This window comes from Symsagittifera roscoffensis, chromosome 5 (assembly GCF_963678635.1).
Source record: "Symsagittifera roscoffensis chromosome 5, txSymRosc1.1, whole genome shotgun sequence".
Taxonomy (NCBI): domain Eukaryota; kingdom Metazoa; phylum Xenacoelomorpha; order Acoela; family Convolutidae; genus Symsagittifera; species Symsagittifera roscoffensis.
This window is the reverse complement of record NC_087066.1, coordinates 57,760,797-57,782,560: the sequence shown is the minus strand read 5'-3', so window position 1 is coordinate 57,782,560 and position 21,764 is coordinate 57,760,797. Positions and strand designations below refer to the sequence as shown.

The window sequence follows — 21,764 nt, the reverse complement described above, 5'->3', positions numbered from 1 at the left end:
TCAGGGGCTTGCGAAACTGGACTCCAATTATGACTGCTCAAGTTCCTGTAGTTTTCGAGGTGACGTTTTTTGTGATTTAAAAAAAAAACTAGTTGTGATTTAAAACTAACCCGATACAACTAAGTTTGAGCAGAAGCTTGAATGTTTTATTACACAAAGAAACTTCTGCACACTCTCTACAGTCCACAATTGGGCGGGTTTTTTTTAAAAAAACGTGTCAGTGTATTAAAACTCAAAATATTATATCAGTGTTACCATAGATAATCTATGATGTAATTGAACTGAGGCGTTGATGGAGTACACTTAAACGGTTTGAGAAAAGCCTCATATGCAGTGTCTCACAAAACTGTAATTATGTGTACACTAGCGTCAGATTAGTAATTTATTGAGAGCCTTCTTTTTTTACAATAGCTTCAGCTTAGTGTAACATTAAAAACCTTCTTTTTTTCTAACCTAAGTCGCAAATTCTGGTTCCACTTTTGGGGCAACTTCACAGCTTTTTGATAGCGTATGCTTTGACATTCGAATAGTTATAAGTTGAATCAGTTGCTGCATTTTAAATTCCAATGCAAATGAACCAACCGAAAGAAGCTATTTGTTTCAAACAACATAACAATCATAAAAACTCGATTTCAGAAATTTTCTTAATCAATATCTCGCAATTTTTGAAATGCATAATGTGGCTCAATGCTTTGCGACTTGTTTCATGCAAATTTAGTGTGGATGCCTTCAGTTTATTATATTCCAAATTACTACTTGCAAAATTGTGTTTATTTGTATTTTGTGCCACTTTTGCTGAGTGGCATGGTAATTTATTAGCGTATGTAGCTGCTTTATTCGTGTTTGTCGGTTGTTAAGCGTGCGTGGCTGTGTGGTTAGTGCGCGAGACTCAAAATCTCTGATTGCAGTAGTTCGCCGATCGAATCCTAGACCTAGCCGATTTTTTGCTAGTTCAACACTTATTACGATTTTTTCATATCGCATTTTCTAGAGCTGATTTTTGTCGTGTTCTCGCTAGTGTTTGCGGAACGAAGCTTCGCCTCTGTTTTCAAAGTCTTACTTTCAGCCCTCACACAGTCTAAACCAATAAAAAAATTGGTCATTATTTTTGCATGTTTAATTAGCTGTAGCAGGTATTTACAAATGCATCGCACATAAATTCAACTTCCTAACGTTTATACTCCAGTTTTCAGGAAGGTTTCAAATTTGTTTAATACTGTTCCAGTTTTGTTGCGAGTTTCATAGATAAAACTACTTTGAAGAAAAGTCAATATTATATCATTCGAATTGAAGTGAACATAAAACTCAAGATACAAGCTTCAGCACTTAGTGCTTCCCGTAGCACTGCAATAATTGCTCCAACTCGTCGATTTATACTGTCAACTAGGTCTAGGCATGTTTGTAGAGGAATTCCATTGGTCCTCAATCTGTTCCCAAAGCTCGTTTATGCTTCTGGGGGCATCATGATATGTCTGTAGTGTACGCTTGGGATGATGCCACAAATGCTCGATCGGATTAAGATCTGATGACTGTGCGGGCAGTTCATAGTTTGAACACCATTTTCCCTGAACCAACGTTTTGCCAAGTTGAAAGTATCTTTTGGGTCGTTGTCTGGTTGAAAAATTGCATCTTTTCTGGTCCAGTTGAAGTGCTCGATAGTTCCAAGTAGGTTATCTGTGAGAATTTTGGTATAAAGACTGGCATCAATATTTCCTTAGATTTTACAAGATTGGCCAACCCCTAACGAAGTCATGCATAACCAAAGCATCAAATTTTTGCCTTCAAGTTTCAGTGTCCCTTGCACAAGTTGATCGCGATTGGGTCCATGAGACTTCTTCTACACCCACTGGAAACCATTAGGTCCTCAATCGATTTTTGCTTCATCCGACCGATTTGCACGCCTCCAATCATCGATAGTCCAATGACGATAACGATGAGCAAATTCTAAGATTAATTGGGAGTCTCATACAGCTATCCGCGATCAGCATGTGCAAGTGACAATGAAATTTGGAAGCTGAAATTTGATGCTCTGGGGATGCATGACTACGCTAGGGGTGGGCCAAGCTTGCAAAATTGAAAGAAATATTGATGCCAGTCTTTATACAGAAATTCTGACAGTACTTCAACGGCCCAATTGTGTTCAAATCCTGGAATATTCAAAAATTGTGTTCAAATTCTGGAGTGGCCAGCGCAGTCACCAGAACTTAATCCAATTCAGCATGTAAGGCATCACCTCGAGCGTAGAACACAGACATATCCTGATGCCCCCAGAAGCATAAACGAGCTTAGGGAACGGGTTCAGGCCGAATGGCATTCCTCTACAATCATACCTAGACCTAATTGACAGCTTGCCTCGACAAGTTAGAGAGATAAATGCAGCGCGAGGTGAATGTACCAAATACTGAAACTTCTTGAGTTTTTTTTTGCTTCAAGTCGAATAATATTGACTTTTCTTCGAACTAGTTTCTTCTATTAACTCCGCAGAGAAACTGTAAATATTGGACAATTTTGATACCTCTGTGAAAATTGGGGTATACACGTTAGGAAGCTGAATGTATTTGCGATGCATGGTAAATGCGTGCTAATTAAACATGCAAAAAAATAATGACCGATTTTTTAATGGCTTAGACTGTGTGAGGGCTGAAAGTAAAATTTTGAAAGATTGTTACCAAGGGCGGACTTAGGGGGAAGCGGACGCCTCCCCCTCAGGGATTTGAACCCCTGCCGACCCAAAGGGTCCACCTTTGTACTTTTTTCCAATATCCATTTTAAGTGATGACCCTACAAATTTTCTAAAGGCGCCGTAGGCGCCAATATATAGTAATTTTGAGGGGGGAGCGCGCGCCGAAAAAACGCAATTTTTTTGGTCAAAATTTTCTATAAAGTGCCTAAAAACGCCTTTTTTGGCCTGTTTTTTTTTTCAAAATTTTGCTTGCGGCGCTGCAAATAGGGACAAAAAAGTGCTTTGGGAGAGCTAGATCCTAGAAAAAATCCTAGATCCGCCCCTGATTGTTACAGTTTTGTTAGACACTGGAGTTACGTGCAGTCTGGAAGTAATACGGGGAACTGCCGACCAGTATGCGAGCCGATCAGCATGACCTAGTAAAAAAAATAGGCGATTTTAAGATTTAATCAACTTGCAAATTTATTAAGTTTGCAAGTTTGGTGTTGGCTGAACCTAGAATTAGGTGAACGTCCAAGTTCCTTTCCCTATGCAAATCATATACAAATCAACTGGCTTTTAAATTTTTGAATGATTGGGATCATTCAAATTTGTCAAATTGAGTATCTGGCTTAAACAAATATCGGATGCGAATAGGCACCTATGGTTATCACTACTACTTCGCTTTGGTCGAGCCATAAATCGCAAATCCCGACTCGGGCTATTATTATTTTTTCAAAAAATAAGTAATGTATTTCTGGGGCTTTAAATATGTTGAAACAGACCGGAATTCGCAGTCAGGAAGTTTTTCGAAGACCGTTCTTTTGTTGTTTTAGCCTAGTGGTTGCACCCCCGATGCCAATACTGGTCAGCTGGGCCACGGAGGGGTAAAGTCGCAGAGAAAACCCCGGCAGGTGGAGGGAGGGGGGATGGGGTCGCGCCAGGTGCAACAGGTGGCATGTGGATCCGAGTTCACGCTCATTCTCACAAGTTAGCTACTCACTTAAATAGATTGACTAATTGAAAATTATGTATCGAAAGAGCTCACTTTTCATAACTTTTAGAGTGTATTGTAATTATATATAATTCATATCAATTTCATCTAATACCGTACGGTTATTCGAATAAGTTTTTGTATTTTTAAGACCATCTTGGTAGCGCATTTTGCTAGATTATCGTTAATGTAAATGGGCTCGTCTTCAACCGAAATTTTTATCCTGTTTTTCTTATCTCTCCAATTTTTATAGTAATTCTCATTTTTCCCTTTTGTTTATTCATTTACTATTGAGGTTATTGAGACATCGTAAAATATTGTCGATAACAGCCTGACCTGAATGCATGCTACCGAATTGTGCAAAATCTCCAAAAATAATATTAAAAAACAGCTTAAAAAATTATTTATCATGATTTTTATTATGATTTTTATTCTAATTATAACTTTAATTTATTTGAATAGGCCTTAAGAAGGCGCGCAATGCGCCTTTCGTCTATCTTTTGCAATTTTATGTACTGAACTGAATGGTTCGATATCAATTGTTTTGTAACTAGTTGAAATCAAATTGATGATTGAAGTTTGTTTTGGATAAATAAATTTTTCTTCTTCTATCTGATCGAAATAAAAGACAATGGTATAAGAGCAGTTCAATTGTTCACGGGTAATATATGCTGTATAATTGATACGGCGTATACTAAATGTTAATTGGTAAGTTTTTTGGGCTGTTAAAACTGGTTTCTCGCCCTAGATGAAACAGCGCGCGAGGAAGAAACAGATCAGGATTAGACTATAAGTCACCGAGATTTATAAGTACGAGACTGAGCTATTAGTTTTTTCAATAACAGTCACTTCATAATAAATTAGTTACAAACAAAATGTATAACTTATTTTTTATTCTCGAATTTTTTTTTATTATCCCACTGCATCGATTTTATGCCATTGATTGTTGCTGGAAAATTAAACCTGTAATGATACATAAACTCACCGGTATCATGTTTTATCTAATTTTATGGCAAATCGGTGTGCATAACTTTGTAAAGCCGTTGGCTACTCCATGAAACGAACATTCAGTTTTCTTGCTGCGAAATATTGTGCTGATTTAAATTAACCGAACAAAAGAATTTTTCAACGCGTTTTTCTCAAATTGGGTCAAGATTCGACAAAAATTGAAGAGAGCAAAAGTTGCATAGTGTTTCACCAGAATTCGTATGACCCAATTTTTTCTCCGAAATTCTCAACCATTTTGGCTGTTATTAGTTAATGAAGAAACTATTTTGTTAATAGATAAGAAAATTATACCACAAGAAGCCTCCTACACAACCGAACAAATTTTTACAAAGGTTAAACCTCCAAAAGTTTGCTCAGTTTGTTTACAATTTGTTTTTAAGCAAAGATTTTGGTTTTATACTGTAAAAATTACATTTCTTGACTGTCAAGCAATTTTTTTTCTCTTCTACAGGTTTTTGGAGATTTAACCTTTCAAGAAATTTGTGGAGCTGTGTAAGAGGCTTATTGTGATATTTTTTTCTTATTTTTTTAAACAAAATAGTTCCAGCGTAATTCTCGATTAATTAAAAACTGCCAAAATGACCTATTTTTGGGGTACAATTTTGGTTGAGAATTTTGGAGAATATTAATTCTGGTGAATTTCTAAGCAACTTTTGTCCTCTTCACTTTTTGTCTAATCTTGACCCAGTTTGAGAAAAATGCGTTTGAAATTTAATTTTTGTTCAATTGGTCCGGATAATTTAAATCAGCACATGCAAAGTTTGTGTGGATGCCTTTAGCTTGTTGTATTCCAAATTATTACAAGCCAAGTTGTGTTTTTTCTCTGGTGCCACTTTTGCTTCATGGCATGGGTAATTTATTAGCGGAGGCGGAGTAATAAGCATAATCAGAATGATCCAAACAAGCAGAATGGGTGAGAGCACAAAAATAATAATTTTTATTGATTTATACCGGCGAATTGAAAAAACAATTAATATAATCCTCAATAATACCAAAGAATGCTACATTCATTGGTAAATTGAACACTTTCATCGTTTTTTTTTGAATTTTTGTTTAAAAAATTTCTATCAATTTATTCAAGCTATGCATAAAACATTCGTTTCTTTAGTAATTGTTTAATTAACTGTAATGTTGACAAGGTTGACAATATTTAATTAACCGATAAACTCATAATAGTTAATATTTTTCTGCACTTAGACCCTTTCTGCTCTTAGACCATTCTGTTTTTTGACTGGCCACCTTTATTAATTTATGCGGACCGAACTTTCACCAGACCCACTTCTTTGCTGAAAAGTTAAAACATGGACCTTTTACCAGACTTGCTAAACAAATTTGATTGACAGATGTAATGACGCCGTTTAGTCTGGTTAGACATAATTATGTCACGGTTTTGTCAGCGGAGTTTCGTATAGTTTAACCTTAATTGCTTCCTTTTTAAGTCTTCAACTAATTTTAACTTATGTTGACCGAGTTATTGCATTGTGGTCTGGTATAAGGTCGGTCTGGTAAAAGGCTATTCTGGTTAACAACTTAGCCCCTTTGCATATATCGCTGCTTTATTGTTGTCTAGAGCTATTGAATTTTCAACGGCAGGTGACGCAGATGCGAGGAAAAGGAACTCTAAATTTCATGGTCGTTGGATCGAATTGGCCACCAATTTTTTTTAATTCTCAAGGGCTAATTTTTACCTTTTTTCGGATTTCACTGTCCTGAGGTGCTTTTTTGTCTGTTTCTTGCTAGTGTTTTGAAAGCGCAGCTTAGTCTTTGTGTTTTATGTTAACGTTGCGGTTTAACTTCTCCTACGTAATCTCAAGGCGACTTCGAAGTCAATTTATAAGTGTAGTCTTTGTATTCACTGTTTAAATCTTGTACCGTTTTTGGCGAAGCCTCATCGTATACGCTAGCTCTTATCTCTAAGAGTAATGAACGTAGTTCATAACTACAGATCTGCATTCTACATATTAATGCAAATGAATGAACTTAGATGTATATGCAATTTTTGAGCTCAATTTGAATCCATCTGCTGAAAGTTAAATAAATTCTGCTCTTACATTGCGAAAGCAGAAATTAAGCTTGAAAGGTGTGTGAAGGATTCAAGTTTTTAGATTTCGCAACGGAATAACAAATTGACGTGTTGATCCAGCTTTCTTAGATGCTCCGAGTTTTTTTTTGACAGAGTTAACCAGCTTTTTTAGGTTTTCTGAAATTCAATTCTTAAAATGCCATTTCGAGAAGAGCTACGTCGATGAACGTAGCTCTTTCTTTCTTTAGCCCATGTTGGGCGGGTTCAGCTCATCCGTCTCCACGCTAGGGAACTTCGATATTTCAACCGGCTTTGACCTCAGGCTCGGGATTAAAAGAAGAGGGATTACTGGGGCAGTTGAAAAGGTGACAACTAGTGTAGGGTGACAATAAACAGATAGGGCAAGTGTACAAACTTAGTGTCTAAGTGGACGAGGTAGGTGTTTAAAAGCCGTCTGTAGCCTGACCGAAGTTAGGAAAGCCCACAGCGTGTGGTTATGGGAGGGTATTTTCTGAAGGGTCGATGCTAGGTGGTGGAATACAAATTAATTTTGAGGGAGGGGTTTCTGATAGCTACCTGATTACTAGGTTTGTATGGCTTTGTTTAAAAGGGTGCTTGTAGCGGTTAAAAATGAAAGTCGAAATTTTTTTGAGTCGTTAAGATTTATTGACGGGTATAGGTCGGTTAAGAGGGAGTCTGTAACGTCTTTAAAATTGGTTTGGGTAAAAGTGATAGTGATGATTTGGATGATGCAAGCGATATGTTGAAATTAAAAACTGAGAAGTTAAAAGGGAGTGGTGATTATCAATGTTTAGGATCTCGGCTTCACTATGCAGGTGGGCAGAGGAGCTCATTAGAGTTGAGCCAGTGATCACACGGAGGGCTTGATATTGAGTGACCTGCAGGTGACTAGTGGAAGTTTAGCTGGCGGCATGCGCCCAGGCCGGGGATGCATAGACTAAAATAGGGCTAAGTAAGGCTTTGTAGGTTAAAAGTAGGGTCTCTTTAGACTTACTTCAAGAGGAACCTGCTAACGCCTTCAGGACTCATATCCTGCGTCCAGCCTTGTCAGCAGGTCTCTTGCAGTGAGTTGCAAAGCTTAGGGTCGGGTCAAATGTACCCCCTAAACTTTTTGGATTTTTAAAAAGAGATGGCTCGTCGTTTAAAAAGAATGTTAAATGTTGGCGTTTTGTTAAAATCTTTGTTGTAAGACGAAAGCAAGGTAACTGATCCTTAAGATGACGCGAATGGTAGCTTACTGGAAGTGAAAAAATTAAAACGGTTGTTTAGATGATGCTTTTAGTGAGCATTTAGTGAGCATGATGATGCCTCGATGTCAGGACTTTAGGCTGAAGGATGAAAGTCATCGGCGTATGAGCTGAGACAAAGATTTTCAGGGTGTCGAGGGGGTCATGGACGTTAAAATTGTACTGTTAATACTGAGCCCTGAGGAGCTCCGCAGTGAACAATTCTAAGGGGGGATTCTTGATTGTTGAAACTAGTCGCGGCTTGTAGGCCTCAGAATTAATTGCTCAGCCAATGAACTTTGCCTCTTGGCAGCGGGGTGTCATGAATGAGTTCCACTAGTGTTCTTTGACATACCATATCAAATGCCTTAGAATGATCTAATGTGGCTTGGACAGAACGCAAAGGTGGGCGGTTTTGGTTAAAACCATCAATGATAAAAAAAATTCAAATGTGGAGAGTGCGGTTGTGGTGGAGTGAAAATGGAAACCGTGTTTGCGTGTGGCTTTTGGAAGGTGCTTTATTGAAAGGGGTGGATGAGCGGGGCATTTTGACAGCGGGGCGCAGTAGTGAAATAGGCATATATGAAGTGGAATTTTTATGGTCCTTCTCAGGTTTGGGCAGGAGGATTATCTTGGAGTTTTTCCACATTTGAGGGATAATATTTTCAGACAGCGAAAGGTTAAACAAATGGGTCATGTAATCTAGTGCAAGCGGTCCGAGGTTTTTGACGTGGGCATTGCAAAGGCCATCCGGACCGAGTGCTCGTGAGGGTTTGCTATCCGCGATGTCTTGTTTAGTTTGTTGGGGGGAGAGAGAGAATAGATTATCAGAAAAAGAAAGTTTGGCAACTTTGTTTTGCACTTTGTTTTTGCTGAAAAACTTGTCGGAGGTATGGATTCTAGCATTGGTAAATTGCTTATTGAATGTTTTGCTAAGTCAGTATCGGAGGTGATGGTTTTAGAGCCAAAGTTAATAGGGTGCCTCCCTGCCATAGGCCTGGATCCGTTTAAGGAGCCTACCACTTTCCAGAACTTTCTGGCACCAGTGTGGTAATCACTGGTCTGGAGGAAATTACGCCATTTACTTCACTTGACTTTCGCTGTCTGATTCAGGGGTTGGGAGTTAAGTTTAGAAGTTGTGTAACGAGAGTGCTGTGTGGTTTTCATGGGCTGATTTTTGTGGCGGTCTCTCAGCAGCAAGAGTAGCTGACTCCGGAGAAAGAGACGGGATAGAATGGTGGTGACGCCCGGAAGGGATGTTTTGGCGTGCTGCCGTGAGCACCAGATCCCTGAAAAATTTTTCTCCGGCCGCAGCTAAAGGAGGAATCCTCGAAACGAGGATAACCGTCTGAATCTCCTCTGTAAATTGCCGCCAATCAGCCCTGAGGAAATTTATGTATGTCGGAGAAAAAGGTATGTCGTTTTTGAGGGGTAATTGGATAAGTATGGGAAGGTGGTCGGAGCCAAGAGTTTTGATAGGGTTCCAGGAGGAAGAAAGTAAAAGAGTTAGCGATGCCAGGGAAATATCTGGTGAGGAATATTGTGCATCTGTATTAAGAGTACTCTTGTTTTGTTATTGTCATTTAATGGTGAAAAAGTGGATTCGGTGATTTCATTGGAGAGTACTTGACCTCGTTGATGTTCTTCGAGATTCGTGTTCCAGAGGGACGAATGAGCTTTGGGGTCCCCCAGTATCAGAGCATCGCCAGGAACTAGGAGATCAGTGAGGGATGCGGTATAACCGGGAAGACATCTAGTTCGGAAGGCGGGATATGGAAAAGTTACTAATACGAAGTTTCGACGAACTGGTTACCACAGAGATACTCATAGCCTCTAGCGTACCGTCGGTATTTAAATTAAGTTCTTCTTACTGTATTGATTCGTGAATAGCAATGAGGAGGCCACCACCCTCTTTGTTTCTGTCTTTACGGATTAGTGAGTATAAAGGACCTAGGGAGGGGTTAGAACTTCGTTTTCTTAATTTGGTTTCCTGAAAAAGGTAATTATGGAGTTGATTCTGCGCTAGCAAAGCTGCAATTTTGGGGGCTTTCACAGATATTCCATTACAAGTTAATTTGTAGTAGTCTTAGGGTGCCTGAACCAGTTGAGTGTTGGTCGAGGAGTTTGTGGGATTAGTCAGTAGTGGGTTCTGCGAAAGATCATGGTGAGCTGGTATATTTGAAGGGCTGATGTTGTGTGGTTGGGGAAAGTTGTTACGGGGAGAGAGGGAGTGGCTTTGGTTCCGGGGAGAGGTAAAATATACGTAGAGGTGCATAGGGGGCAGTAAAATCAATCACGGTAATGGTCTGTTAAAAACTTCAAGCCACTGGATTTAAAATGTATCCAGCCACATATGTGGCACTAGACATTTGCTTGTTTACGGTGTATGTAAACATGGCGAACAGTTGTAGGACCAGGATTTGGGTTAATGCCGAAGCGAAGGATTAAAGTGAAGATTAGCAGACGGAACAGCCTGGCCGGCTTCAGACTCTCTATAGCCGAAAACCCGGAGACTTCTGAGCTTCCCCCGACCCATGGAAGGGGGAGCTTGACACCATTTGCAACCCGTCGAGCAGGGCTGTCGGATACACCACATACACCACTCGAAGGTGTCGTCGTTTGAAACGTAGCTCAGACTCTTATATAGGTCAGGGTGATTTTACTCGTTTTTTGAGGAAAAATACTAAAATTTGTTCATGCTCAAATTCACTTTTTCGCGGTTTGACTTTTGGTTTATTTTGAAGTCCAGTTCATAAAAACGTGATCGACTTCAAGTTTTGAAAGTGAAATTTAGTTTTCAGATTTCCCAGCGAAATAAAAAATTTACCTATTGATTGAGTTTTCTCACATAGGGTCAATTTCATCGAAAAAGCGCGCATCATAGCGCGCAAGAAATTCAAAGAGTTTTAAGGGCATCTATGTTTTTCTTTGAAGTTCGAAAGTTACTTGCGTTCATTCCTTTTTTCCAACTGCCAGTTGGCTGTGTTTCAGCTGATAAATGTCTGTTCTTTTGCGGAATGATGCCTCTCGAATTAGAGGACCAGGATGAAGATGAGACCCAAGAAGCCGACATGGATGAAACTGGGTCTCCTAACACCACTGAAAACGATGAGCAAGTAGGAAATAGTGTAAGTGCTAATGGAAACAATTCAAGATCAGCTGTTCTCGACGTCACTTGTCCCGTTCTGACCCCTGTTTTGCTACCGTGCAGTATCAACAATCGAGTGAAGTTCGTTGCATGTGGGAGCAACCACTGTGCAGCCATCACAGAATCGGGCGAGTTGTTCACGTGGGGTTGTGGCGAGTTTGGACGTCTCGGTTTGGGCCACGAGAATGACGTCATGGTGCCTCAGAAGGTAATTAATGGAGCTCAAAATCCCTCTGTCATTTTTTCTCTCGAACTTTTCTAGTTAAGCATCCCATAATTTGTTTCATCTCCTTTATTAGGCCTCAATTAACCATCCCATAATTCGTGCACTTTTGGTTGGTGTTGTTCCGTTTCTTAATGTTATTCCAATGTTGTATAGGTGAAATGTGCAGTTGGTAGGAATGGTAAGAAACGGGCAATAGAAGAGCCAGTGGCTTATGCGTGTTGTGGTGTAGACTGTACCATCTGTCTGACTGGGAGTGGTCTGATGATGTCATGTGGAAACAATGAGCACAACAAGATTGGACAGAATATCATCCCGCCCAAAGGAGTCAGCTCCACCAAAAAGGTACCAAAAAGAGGTGATTAAGAGAGGGGGGACCTTGTGGCACTCCGATATTGATGGTGCCCAGTAACCATATGATTGCGGTTTCAAATCACACGTGCACTGCAATTGCCAATGAGGTCTCAACTGCTCTAAATAAGTGAGATGTTGTCAACTTGAATAATAACTAATAATTAATTTCTGGGTACACAAAAAGATACAATCCAAGGTGGTCCATCAGCTATGGCCATTTATAGTACTGCCATCACCCCGTTATTTACACAAGCTATCAGCTTAGTGTATTATTACGAACCTTCTTTTTTTCTATCTTAACTCGTCAAAAAAGTGTTCTTTAAAAATGTTCACTTATTTGGAAGTTTCACTGTAGCGTTGGAAATTGCATAGCATCTGTTTTCTGCTTAATTTGTGTTGCTATTTGTTTTGGATAGTGTTTGCTACCTAAAAAGCTTTTGTGGCTGAGTAGTTAGCGTAAGAGACTCCTAATCTCTAGCAGTTGGTTCGAATCTCACAAGTAGCCGAATTTTTGCTAATTCGATGCATATTTTTATGTTTTTATTTTTGTACTTAATAGATCTGCTTTTTGTGTTTTTACTAGTGTTTGCGAATATTAAGTTCTTGATTCTTTAAAATGACTAAAAATCAAGACTGTATGCTGTTAAACACAATTTCTTTGCTTAAATTTCTGATAAAATGATACTCAATTCCTACGCTAGTAGACACAAATAATCGCAAACTCGAGGTTTCTCTTTACAATGTCTCTTTCAATGTCCTTTTTGGACACAATTCCTTCGATTTTCAGTTACGTTTTTACTCAGGGTGTCGCGGGGCTTTAGGTCGCGGTTTGCGTGAGCCCCCTTAGAACCTTGATTTCCCAAAACTTGTTCATACTAGCTGATAGTTAGCTGCACCTTGTTTTCAAAACCCTATCATGTACCTTGCTGAACAAAAATGACGGTTACAGTTAAAAAACTGGAGTTTGCTGTATAATAGACAAATGATTCCTTAAGAGAAGGTTCAGAAAAACAAGATAGGTGATTTAAGATTGAGACTCTGACAAAATCATGCAAAGCAACATTTGAAAAACCGCAGCCAGAAAGGACGAGCCTTTGGTTTTAGCATATAATTTACATTGGTTTTACTTCAAGCCCCAGTTAACCTCGTAAGGGGCTTCTTATAGCTAAAATGAAGCGAGTGAGTTTAGAGATACAGAGATAAGCTAGCCTAAGACTCAATCATCGGGATGGTATTCTAGAAGATCAATAACGTCAAACTAAAAAAAGAGCATAGAGAAAAAGATTATCGGCTAATAGCATCAGGAAGAATCTGATACAGATCAGCATCTAGATCAGTATTCTGCAGTTTACCATTGTTCGAAAAGAGTAAAAGAGTGGGTTGATCTTGTTATGGAGACTGAGAAAAGCCCTGAGTAAGTCCACCGCCAGCGAATTTTACTGGAAGAAACTGGGGCTTCAGGCACAATCCTTGCCTCAAATGCTAAAGGTCCAGGCGCATCATTGTGCCACTTTCGTGATCATTGAATCAGCATTTACTTATCTAACTATATCAATGGTTTACAAAACTCCATTTTCCAAATCTTCCGTGACTCGTCTGAGTTCCGCGACACAGCATATCCTCTTTTCTAGGTAATTTGAAGCTTCACGAAATATTTATAGCTTACCAGTTGTCTACGGCCAACAGTCATCATATCAAAATTGTACAAAAGTTCCACAGATAGCAGCCGACCCATACATTGGCAATTACAGTTCGATACCTTCTAATGTTGATGTCAGTGCGTTATGTAGGTGCTCTGTGTTTAAGGAGAAAATACCGAGAAGTATAGGAAAATTTTCAGCGGTCAACAACTGTGTTTGTCTTGCCTGCAAAGAAGCCACATGTTTCGCGAGTTTCCTCGAGCTAAGAAATGCTTCGAACCAGGCTGCACTAGCACTCATAATGTTTTGCTTCATGTCTCTGACCGAGTGTACCGCAATCAAATACCGATAATACCATTGCCAACTCAGCTAACGCAAATCTCAAAACAATTACGAATGCTTATTGAGCAACTTATGATGAACCGGGGGAAAATGATGGCGCTAGGAACAGTTTATCTTGCGCCAGCTCACGTAAGACGTACACCAGCCCCACTCCAGTAGATGCAGGTTACGCAATACTGAATAATCAATCGATGCAGATGGCCTCGAAAGAGTTACTGCCCATTCTTAAACTTGAAATGTTTTCAGAATTCCCTTAAGCTGAATGTCTGATGTTGTGTGATTCGGTATCAAATCATTTCTTGGTATCAGTTAGAGATTACTCATTTTTCTGAATCTTTGAGGCAAAGAATTATATCTGACGGTCAACGGTATCAATGCAATTAGTGTCGTTAGAACGAAGCAGATTTTATAATAGTTAAAATCGATCTAAAAGTTTGTTCTGATAATGTCAGCATTCCCTCCCTACTAAACAAGTATCCTGCTGTTGCTCCGATACGTGCAATTATTTATAACTACGCTGATGTAGATTTGGTAATTGGTCAGGGCACGTTCCACGCTGTCAGGTAGGAAGAATTTAAAACCGATAGGTTGGATTTAAAGCGGTCTCAGGTTTGGATTTTATGCTTGTGGTTTCCGTTCCACTTGCTTCTTGTGAAGTTTTGATGACAATGAACTTGCGAGTCTAGTAAAATCCTGGTGCGAGCTAGAGTTGGCGCTTACATGCAGGTAGACCCGGGTTCCACTGCTGACAAAAGAGCATTTGCAATACTCTAATTTTCAACGAATTATGGCGATGAAGGATATACCGTAGCCATGCTCTGGGTAGAAAACCGTGTCATCCTGCCTGATAATTACTACTCGGCACTTGCTTCCTGAAAAGGTTGGAAAAGCATTTGAAAAAGACTCAAACTCAGAGATCAATAGTATAAGACTATCAAAGAGGATTTGAGCAACTGATACGTAATTCACGTTCCTCCGCATCAAACCACAGCAAACGCGAATGATATCTCCTCGCCATCCAGTGGTCAAACAAGCCGGTTATAGTGGTACTTGTTTTTCGAGAGGATAAGTTCCGTGGAGTATATGAACAAATTGTTTCTACTAGAACCCGACCTGTTGCAAAATCTTGTACTGCTTCTTTCCGTTTTCGTCAGCCTCAGTATACTGTCTTGCCTGATTTTGATAAAATGATCGTACAGGTGGTAGTTTTGTCATAGGACCAACATTTTGTAAGACACCAGACATACATATGGTGCAACAGATTGACCGACGTGTGCAAATGATGCATTGCTGCGAACTGCAATTGATATCCGGGAAATTTTCTTTGACGCATCATCGGTGTCATCGAAAAATTCTATTTAAAGCCGAGTTCAGAGACGGAAAGCACTAAGATACGGATGGAAACCAAGTAACCTCGCGCAGAACTGCTCATGCGTTGAGTTTTTCTACCTTCAGTCATGCTTTAATTGTCCCAGAGGATGGAGATAGTCACATTATACATGAGATATGAGATGTTCTGTTTCTTTTTCAACGAAGTGTGCAACGATGTTGAAATTGAGCCACATCTCAACCGCTCTAAGGCAAAGCAAGATTTACTTGCAAATCTCTTAGCGCTGATAATGAAGCAAGAAAAATCAGATATTAAAGCCGATGGAGTATGGGAATCTCGATTCAGTGAAATTTACTTCGAGTGAATGTTTTTAATTCACATGCCAAGACATGCTCCAAAAAGCGTCCAAACAGCATGAAAACGCGCTGAATTGCTACTTACGAATTTTTGATGTCAATTTCGCTAGCTTTAATTCGCTAATTTTTGCCGACACAAGATGGCCAGGACCGTCCGTTGTCTTTGCTCGTTTTTAAAAGACTAGCTCACAAATTTAGCCTAAATTTGACGACAGCTACGCAGTTGTCATCAGTTATATATCCACGAAGTTAGGTTTTGCCTTGTTATGTAGCTCCGTGCTCTGAGCAATGTTGATGTCAGTGCGTTGTGTAGGTGCTCTGTGTTTAAGGAGAAAATACCGAGAAGTATAGGAAAATTATCAGCGGTCAACAACTGTGTTTGTCTTGCCTGCAAAGAAGCCACATGTTTCGCGAGTTTCCTCGAGCTAAGAAATGCTTCGAACCAGGCTGCACTAGCACTCATAATGTTTTGCTTCATGTCTCTGACCGAGTGTACCGCAATCAAATACCGATAATACCATTGCCAACTCAGCTAACGCAAATCTCAAAACAATTACGAATGCTTATTGAGCAACTTATGATGAACCGGGGGAAAATGATGGCGCTAGGAACAGTTTATCTTGCGCCAGCTCACGTAAGACGTACACCAACCCCACTCCAGTAGATGCAGGTTACGCAATACTGAATAATCAATCGATGCAGATGGCCTCGAAAGAGTTACTGCCCATTCTTAAACTTGAAATGTTTTCAGAATTCCCTTAAGCTGAATGTCTGATGTTGTGTGATTTGGTATCAAATCATTTCTTGGTATCAGTTAGAAATTACTCATTTTTCTGAATCTTTGAGGCAAAGAATTATATCTGACGGTCAACGGTATCAATGCAATTAGTGTCTTTAGAACGAAGCAGATTTTATAATAGTTAAAATCGATCTAAAAGTTTGTTCTGATAATGTCAGCATTCCCTCCCTACTAAACAAGTATCCTGCTGTTGCTCCGATACGTGCAATTATTTATAACTACGCTGATGTAGATTTGGTAATTGGTCAGGGCACGTTCCACGCTGTCAGGTAGGAAGAATTTAAAACCGATAGGTTGGATTTAAAGCGGTCTCAGGTTTGGATATTATGCTTGTGGTTTCCGTTCCACTTGCTTCTTGTGAAGTTTTGATGACAATGAACTTGCGAGTCTAGTAAAATCCTGGTGCGAGCTAGAGTTGGCGCTTACATGCAGGTAGACCCGGGTTCCACTGCTGACAAAAGAGCATTTGCAATACTCCAATTTTCAACGAATTATGGCGATGAAGGATATACCGTAGCCATGCTCTGGGTAGAAACCGTGTCATCCTGCCTGATAATTACAACTCGGCACTTGCTTCCTGAAAAGGTTGGAAAAGCATTTGAAAAAGACTCAAACTCAGAGATCAATAGTATAAGACTATCAAAGAGGATTTGAGCAAATGATACGTAATTCACGTTCCTCCGCATCAAACCACAGCAAACGCGAGTGATATCTCCTCGCCATCCAGTGGTCAAACAAGCCGGTTATAGTGGTACTTGTTTTTCGAGAGGATAAGTTCCGTGGAGTATATGAACAAATTGTTTCTACTAGAACCCGACCTGTTGCAAAATCTTGTACTGCTTCTTTCCGTTTTCGTCAGCCTCAGTATACTGTCTTGCCTGATTTTGATAAAATGATCGTACAGGTGGTAGTTTTGTCATAGGACCAACATTTTGTAAGACACCAGACATACATATGGTGCAACAGATTGACCGACGTGTGCAAATTATGCATTGCTGCGAACTGCAATCGATATCCGGGCAATTTTCTTTGACGCATCATCGGTGTCATCGAAAAATTCTATTTAAAGCCGAGTTCAGAGACGGAAAGCACTAAGATACGGATGGAAACCAAGTAACCTCGCGCAGAACTGCTCATGCGTTGAGTTTTTCTACCTTCAGTCATGCTTTAATTGTCCCAGAGGATGGAGATAGTCACATTATACATGAGATACGAGATGTTTTGTTTCTTTTTCAACGAAGTGTGCAACGATGTTGAAATTGAGCCACATCTCAACCGCTCTAAGGCAAAGCAAGATTCACTTGCAAGTCTATTAGCGCTGATAATGAAGCAAGAAAAATCAGATATTAAAGCCGATGGAGTATGGGAATCTCGATTCAGTGAAATTTGCTTCGAGTGATTGTTTTTAATTCACATGCCAAGACATGCTCCAAAAAGCGTCCAAACAGCATGAAAACGCGCTGAATTGCTACTTACGAATTTTTGATGTCAATTTCGCTAGCTTTAATTCGCTAATTTTTGCCGACACAAGATGGTCAGGACCGTCCGTTGTCTTCGCTCGTTTTTAAAAGACTAGCTCACAAATTTAGCCTAAATTTGACGACAGCTACGCAGTTGTCATCAGTTATATATCCACGAAGTTAGGTTTTGCCTTGTTATGTAGCTCCGTGCTCTGAACACGCAGATCGCGTTCGCTCCGAAGAAGCGCTCCACCGGTTGATTCATCAACAGGTAATATTGTTGAGTAAATGAGTCTTAACTGTTAAATGTTTTTTAAACAAGGTAGAACATGCCTTGATTGCCCTAACCAACTGACTCATAGACTCCATTTGCGCGGGAGGGTTGTTTTCTTTTAACTGTTTTTTCTTACGCTATTAATCAGCGTATTGTATTGTTACGAACTTTCTTTTTTTTCTTACCTAACTCACAAATTAAAGTGTTAGGAATGTTTTATTACGAAGATTCTTTTTTTCTAACCTAACTTGCAAATAAAAGTTCATTTTTTTGGAAGTTTTACTGCAGCATTGGAGATTGCATAGCATTTGTTTTCTGCTTAATTTGTGTTAAGTATTTGTTTTGGCGAGGGTTTGATCCCTATTAAGCGTTCGTGGCAGAATGGTTAGTGTGTGAGACTCATAATCTCTAGGTCGCATGTTCGAACCCGAGACGTGGCCGAATTTTCACTAATTCGAGGCTTTTTTCTATAATTTTTCCCATTGCACTTTATAGAGCTGCTGTTTGTCGTGTTCTCTCATGTGTTTGCAAAGCGAAGTTTCGCCTGTGTGTCAACTTATGTTTTAAGCCTCTGGCTGTTTGCTTATGCGATTAAGATGGATTTTCTGTTTTTCTAGAAAACTTAGAAGTTCTTTAATAAAAACCATAAACTTGTCTCTGTTAATTACAGATATCATCTGAGTGTTCAACGCTGTAATTCCAGCTTTGTCGAAAAGTGAAAACGAACTGTGGTTTCTGGTCTGCGTTTCATTTGGCTACCTCAAGGAAAATTGGAGTCATGTGTGGCATCATAAAAAGTCTTTTTATTCGTGATTGGGATTCTTAAAAAAATCAAAACGTTTTCTCAGTTTCGGTCCAAATATTTTTGGTGTTTACACTAATTTAGACGAAATGTGTTGAGCGTTTTAGCGCCAAATCAAATCGTCTACAATTTCAACATTATTATTTTTTTTACATATTATCACATTTCGGGTTTTTTACTGAAATCAGTCATTCGTAACTTAGAAAATTAACAATAAGTTAAGAGGAAAAATGAAAAAATACATTCGATGAAATCTTTACAATGTTGTTCTCACTTCTGATTTTTTATTGAATTATTATGGTCTGCATTCTGTGCTACTTGCATAGCGACCGTCTATCCTTGTTATCGTAACATGTTCTTATCGCTCACATGTTTTCACATGAACTTCCTTTTCTCAATCATGTTTGTACCCTCTTATTGTGTAGTAGATAAGATAACTATTCTCCATTTAGAAATGTAGTCAGTAATAAGTTTTTTTCATAATTTATTTGGTGGCTCATTGTAATTTAATTTAACTAAGAAGTGCATAAAATTGAACATCGTCGTATGCTAGATAATTTATCTCGACACTTAAATGCTCTGGAGTTCTTCTGGAATCAGATGTAAAGATTTTTGGAAAAGATTACATTTTCTTTTAAGACCAAGTAAAATAAGTTTTGCAGATAATTAAGACGTTTTTGATGAACCGTCAGCTTGTCAATTAAAATCTGATTTTATATCAATTCTTACATTCTCTCGCCGCTTTTTTTAATCAGGTTGAAATTGTGATGGGAGACAGACAGTTCCTTATGTTACCGCGAAGTAAAACTAATACCAAATTGACACGTTTTCAGCTGTGCAGATAAGTTTGACATCTTTTGATAAAGCGACAGTTTTTCAATTAAACACTGTTAAACATCAAAATGGATAAATCAGTATATTATGGGGTGAATTGTCCCTTCTATGCCGTGTTCATGTCCGTTTAAATAATTTTAAGTTCGACTAATAAGTTCGATTTATTTCAAGAAAAAAAGTAAATGGAGAAAACTTAAAATGAACATTTTTGTTTAAAAACGAGAGTTTAATTGAAATGGGACCAGTAGCGTGTATTTGTTTTTGGACCCTTTTGATTTTTAAATGGACATTACTGCTGTAGCGCAAATTTATTTTTTTGAGTTTCTGTTTTGTTCTTTGTTCACTTTTTGGCCCCAGAGATGACCTCCATGCAAACAGTATATATAAAATTGGGTGAAAATCTACACTATATCTAAACTTTGGTCTTAGAACAGAGATAGAACGCTGAGAATTATCGTGCTAGACTGGATATTTTATGAATGAAAGTATTTCGGAATGTCCGTCCACTCAGCATGTAAAAGACAAAGTTGAGCGAATTGTTCATGACTGCCGGGATCTCTGCCATTGACTGAACAAACAGTAACACACTCTCTCTGTCCCCATCTTCCACACTTCAAATGAAAGGGTACAAGATGGATCCCGAAATCGTACATATGAGGCCATTGAATATATGGAGGAATATTTACTTCCAGTTTGAATTAACGAATGAGATGTATGTGAATGTGTCTGGCTGGTACGAGGAATTATTTCGATTGCATTACAACTTTATTCATGGGTTCCATGGTGGTTTAAAAGTAATTTAATCTAAAAGAACGAAAAGATTTTCACTTATACAGGTCATGATGATTTTTTGGAAAAGATAGTCAAAGTCTCGAAAAGTATTAAGGGGACGAAAACCGTGAATGACTTCCTGTTTCGAAAATGAACTTCAATAAAAAAATTACTTTTTTATCTGGGATAATTCTGGTAGGGCGACTATTCGTAATGCGACAATTCGTAACAAGGCATTGACAAGTAGGAAAAGCTTGCGCCGCCTCGTTCAGCTGCGCTTACATCCGGCAAGAGAGGAATACTGTGAGTGTATCAGTGTTCCTGTTGTTGTCGTAAATTGTTGCAGCAAAATCAGTGTTCCTCGCTTGCTTATTTACTATTACGAATTGTCGCTTGTTACAAGTTGGCTCCTATTACGAATTGTCGCCTCATGGATAATTTCATGAAAAAAGCCAATTCTAAACAATTATTGAAATTCAATGAGCCTTAACCTAATATACTTTTTATTCGAAAGTTGAAAATTACTTAACAATTTTTGATTAACTTTTTTGGGCTTCCTTGTTCTTTTACCTTTCGCCAAACATCTGTTGTGTCTATTTGTAGGGATATCTATATATCATTTTAGTTGTCTAGGGATCCATCTCTCATACATGTACCTTGAAGTCGAAGCAGTGGACTCAGCTGGTTTTTCTGATATGTAATGGTGTCCTGCACAGATTCAAAGTTTTGAAAAGCCCAGATGACCCAGTTGAACAACTGCTTAAAATGACGCTTAAAGTTAAGTGAAATATAGGTGGTTTTTTTACTGTAGTTTATATCGGCAACTGGCTTGAAAATAGAAAATTGTGTCGCCACTACGATGTAATAAAACTCTGGTATAGAAAGGAAGCGTGTGAGGTGACCTAAGTATATCGGATTATTGAGTTTTATGTCGAGAATTCAGATATGCTGGAACTGTCTTTTGCCCACAGAGTTCTTTGTGTTCTGAAAGAAGAAATTCATCAAAATTTGATGCTTGAGGTAACCGGTACTTAGTTAAATGAAACATTGCTCTGAAATTTAAAAAAAAATGGAAAATGAGGGCTTGTTTTCGCAAAGTTACTTTTTTACTCAAGAGGTCATATGTGCCTAGAACGTTGAAGAAAGCGGCGAATGCGGTCAGTACTAGATATGAACAGCAGACCACCAGCAACATGATGACGACACTGGAATCGTTCTTTGGTGTTTCTTCTTCTTTGTCCTCGATATCCTGGCTCCCCGTGAGTTCTCCCCTTCTCTCACTCTCCCTGGAACTAATATGAACTACTCCGTTTGATTTTTGGGGTGTCGAAACACTGAGTTCCGCTTGCATCAGAGATGCACTGCCGCTCACTTGAATCTTTCTGATGCTTTGAGTTTCTCCGTTGGTTAAAAAATCAGTGACTCGAAAAACGGGCATTGAGGTGGAACCCGCCTTAGCTTGTTTGCCAAAATGGTATGTTTCCTTGTTTGTTATTT

At 39.0% G+C, this 21,764-nt stretch overlaps 2 protein-coding genes across 2 annotated transcripts in view; one reads left to right on the top strand and one right to left on the bottom strand.

Annotated features, from left to right (window-relative positions):
• The window catches only part of LOC134845700 (serine/threonine-protein kinase Nek9-like), a 113,575-nt gene that overhangs the window by 49,340 nt on the left and 42,471 nt on the right, over positions 1-21,764 (top strand). The window contains exons 11-13 of the mRNA XM_063862749.1: positions 3,499-3,652; positions 10,926-11,290; positions 11,462-11,650. Of these exons, the coding sequence (XP_063718819.1) occupies positions 3,499-3,652; positions 10,926-11,290; positions 11,462-11,650 (708 nt within the window). The remainder of the gene's footprint in view (positions 1-3,498; positions 3,653-10,925; positions 11,291-11,461; positions 11,651-21,764) is intronic.
• LOC134845701 (uncharacterized) lies at positions 19,795-21,761 on the bottom strand. Its single transcript, XM_063862750.1, has 3 exons — positions 21,396-21,761; positions 20,924-20,975; positions 19,795-20,107 (listed from the first exon to the last, which is right to left on the bottom strand). Exons 1-3 carry the CDS (start codon positions 21,703-21,705, stop codon positions 19,948-19,950), a joined length of 522 nt encoding a protein of 173 aa, XP_063718820.1. The 5' UTR covers positions 21,706-21,761; the 3' UTR covers positions 19,795-19,947.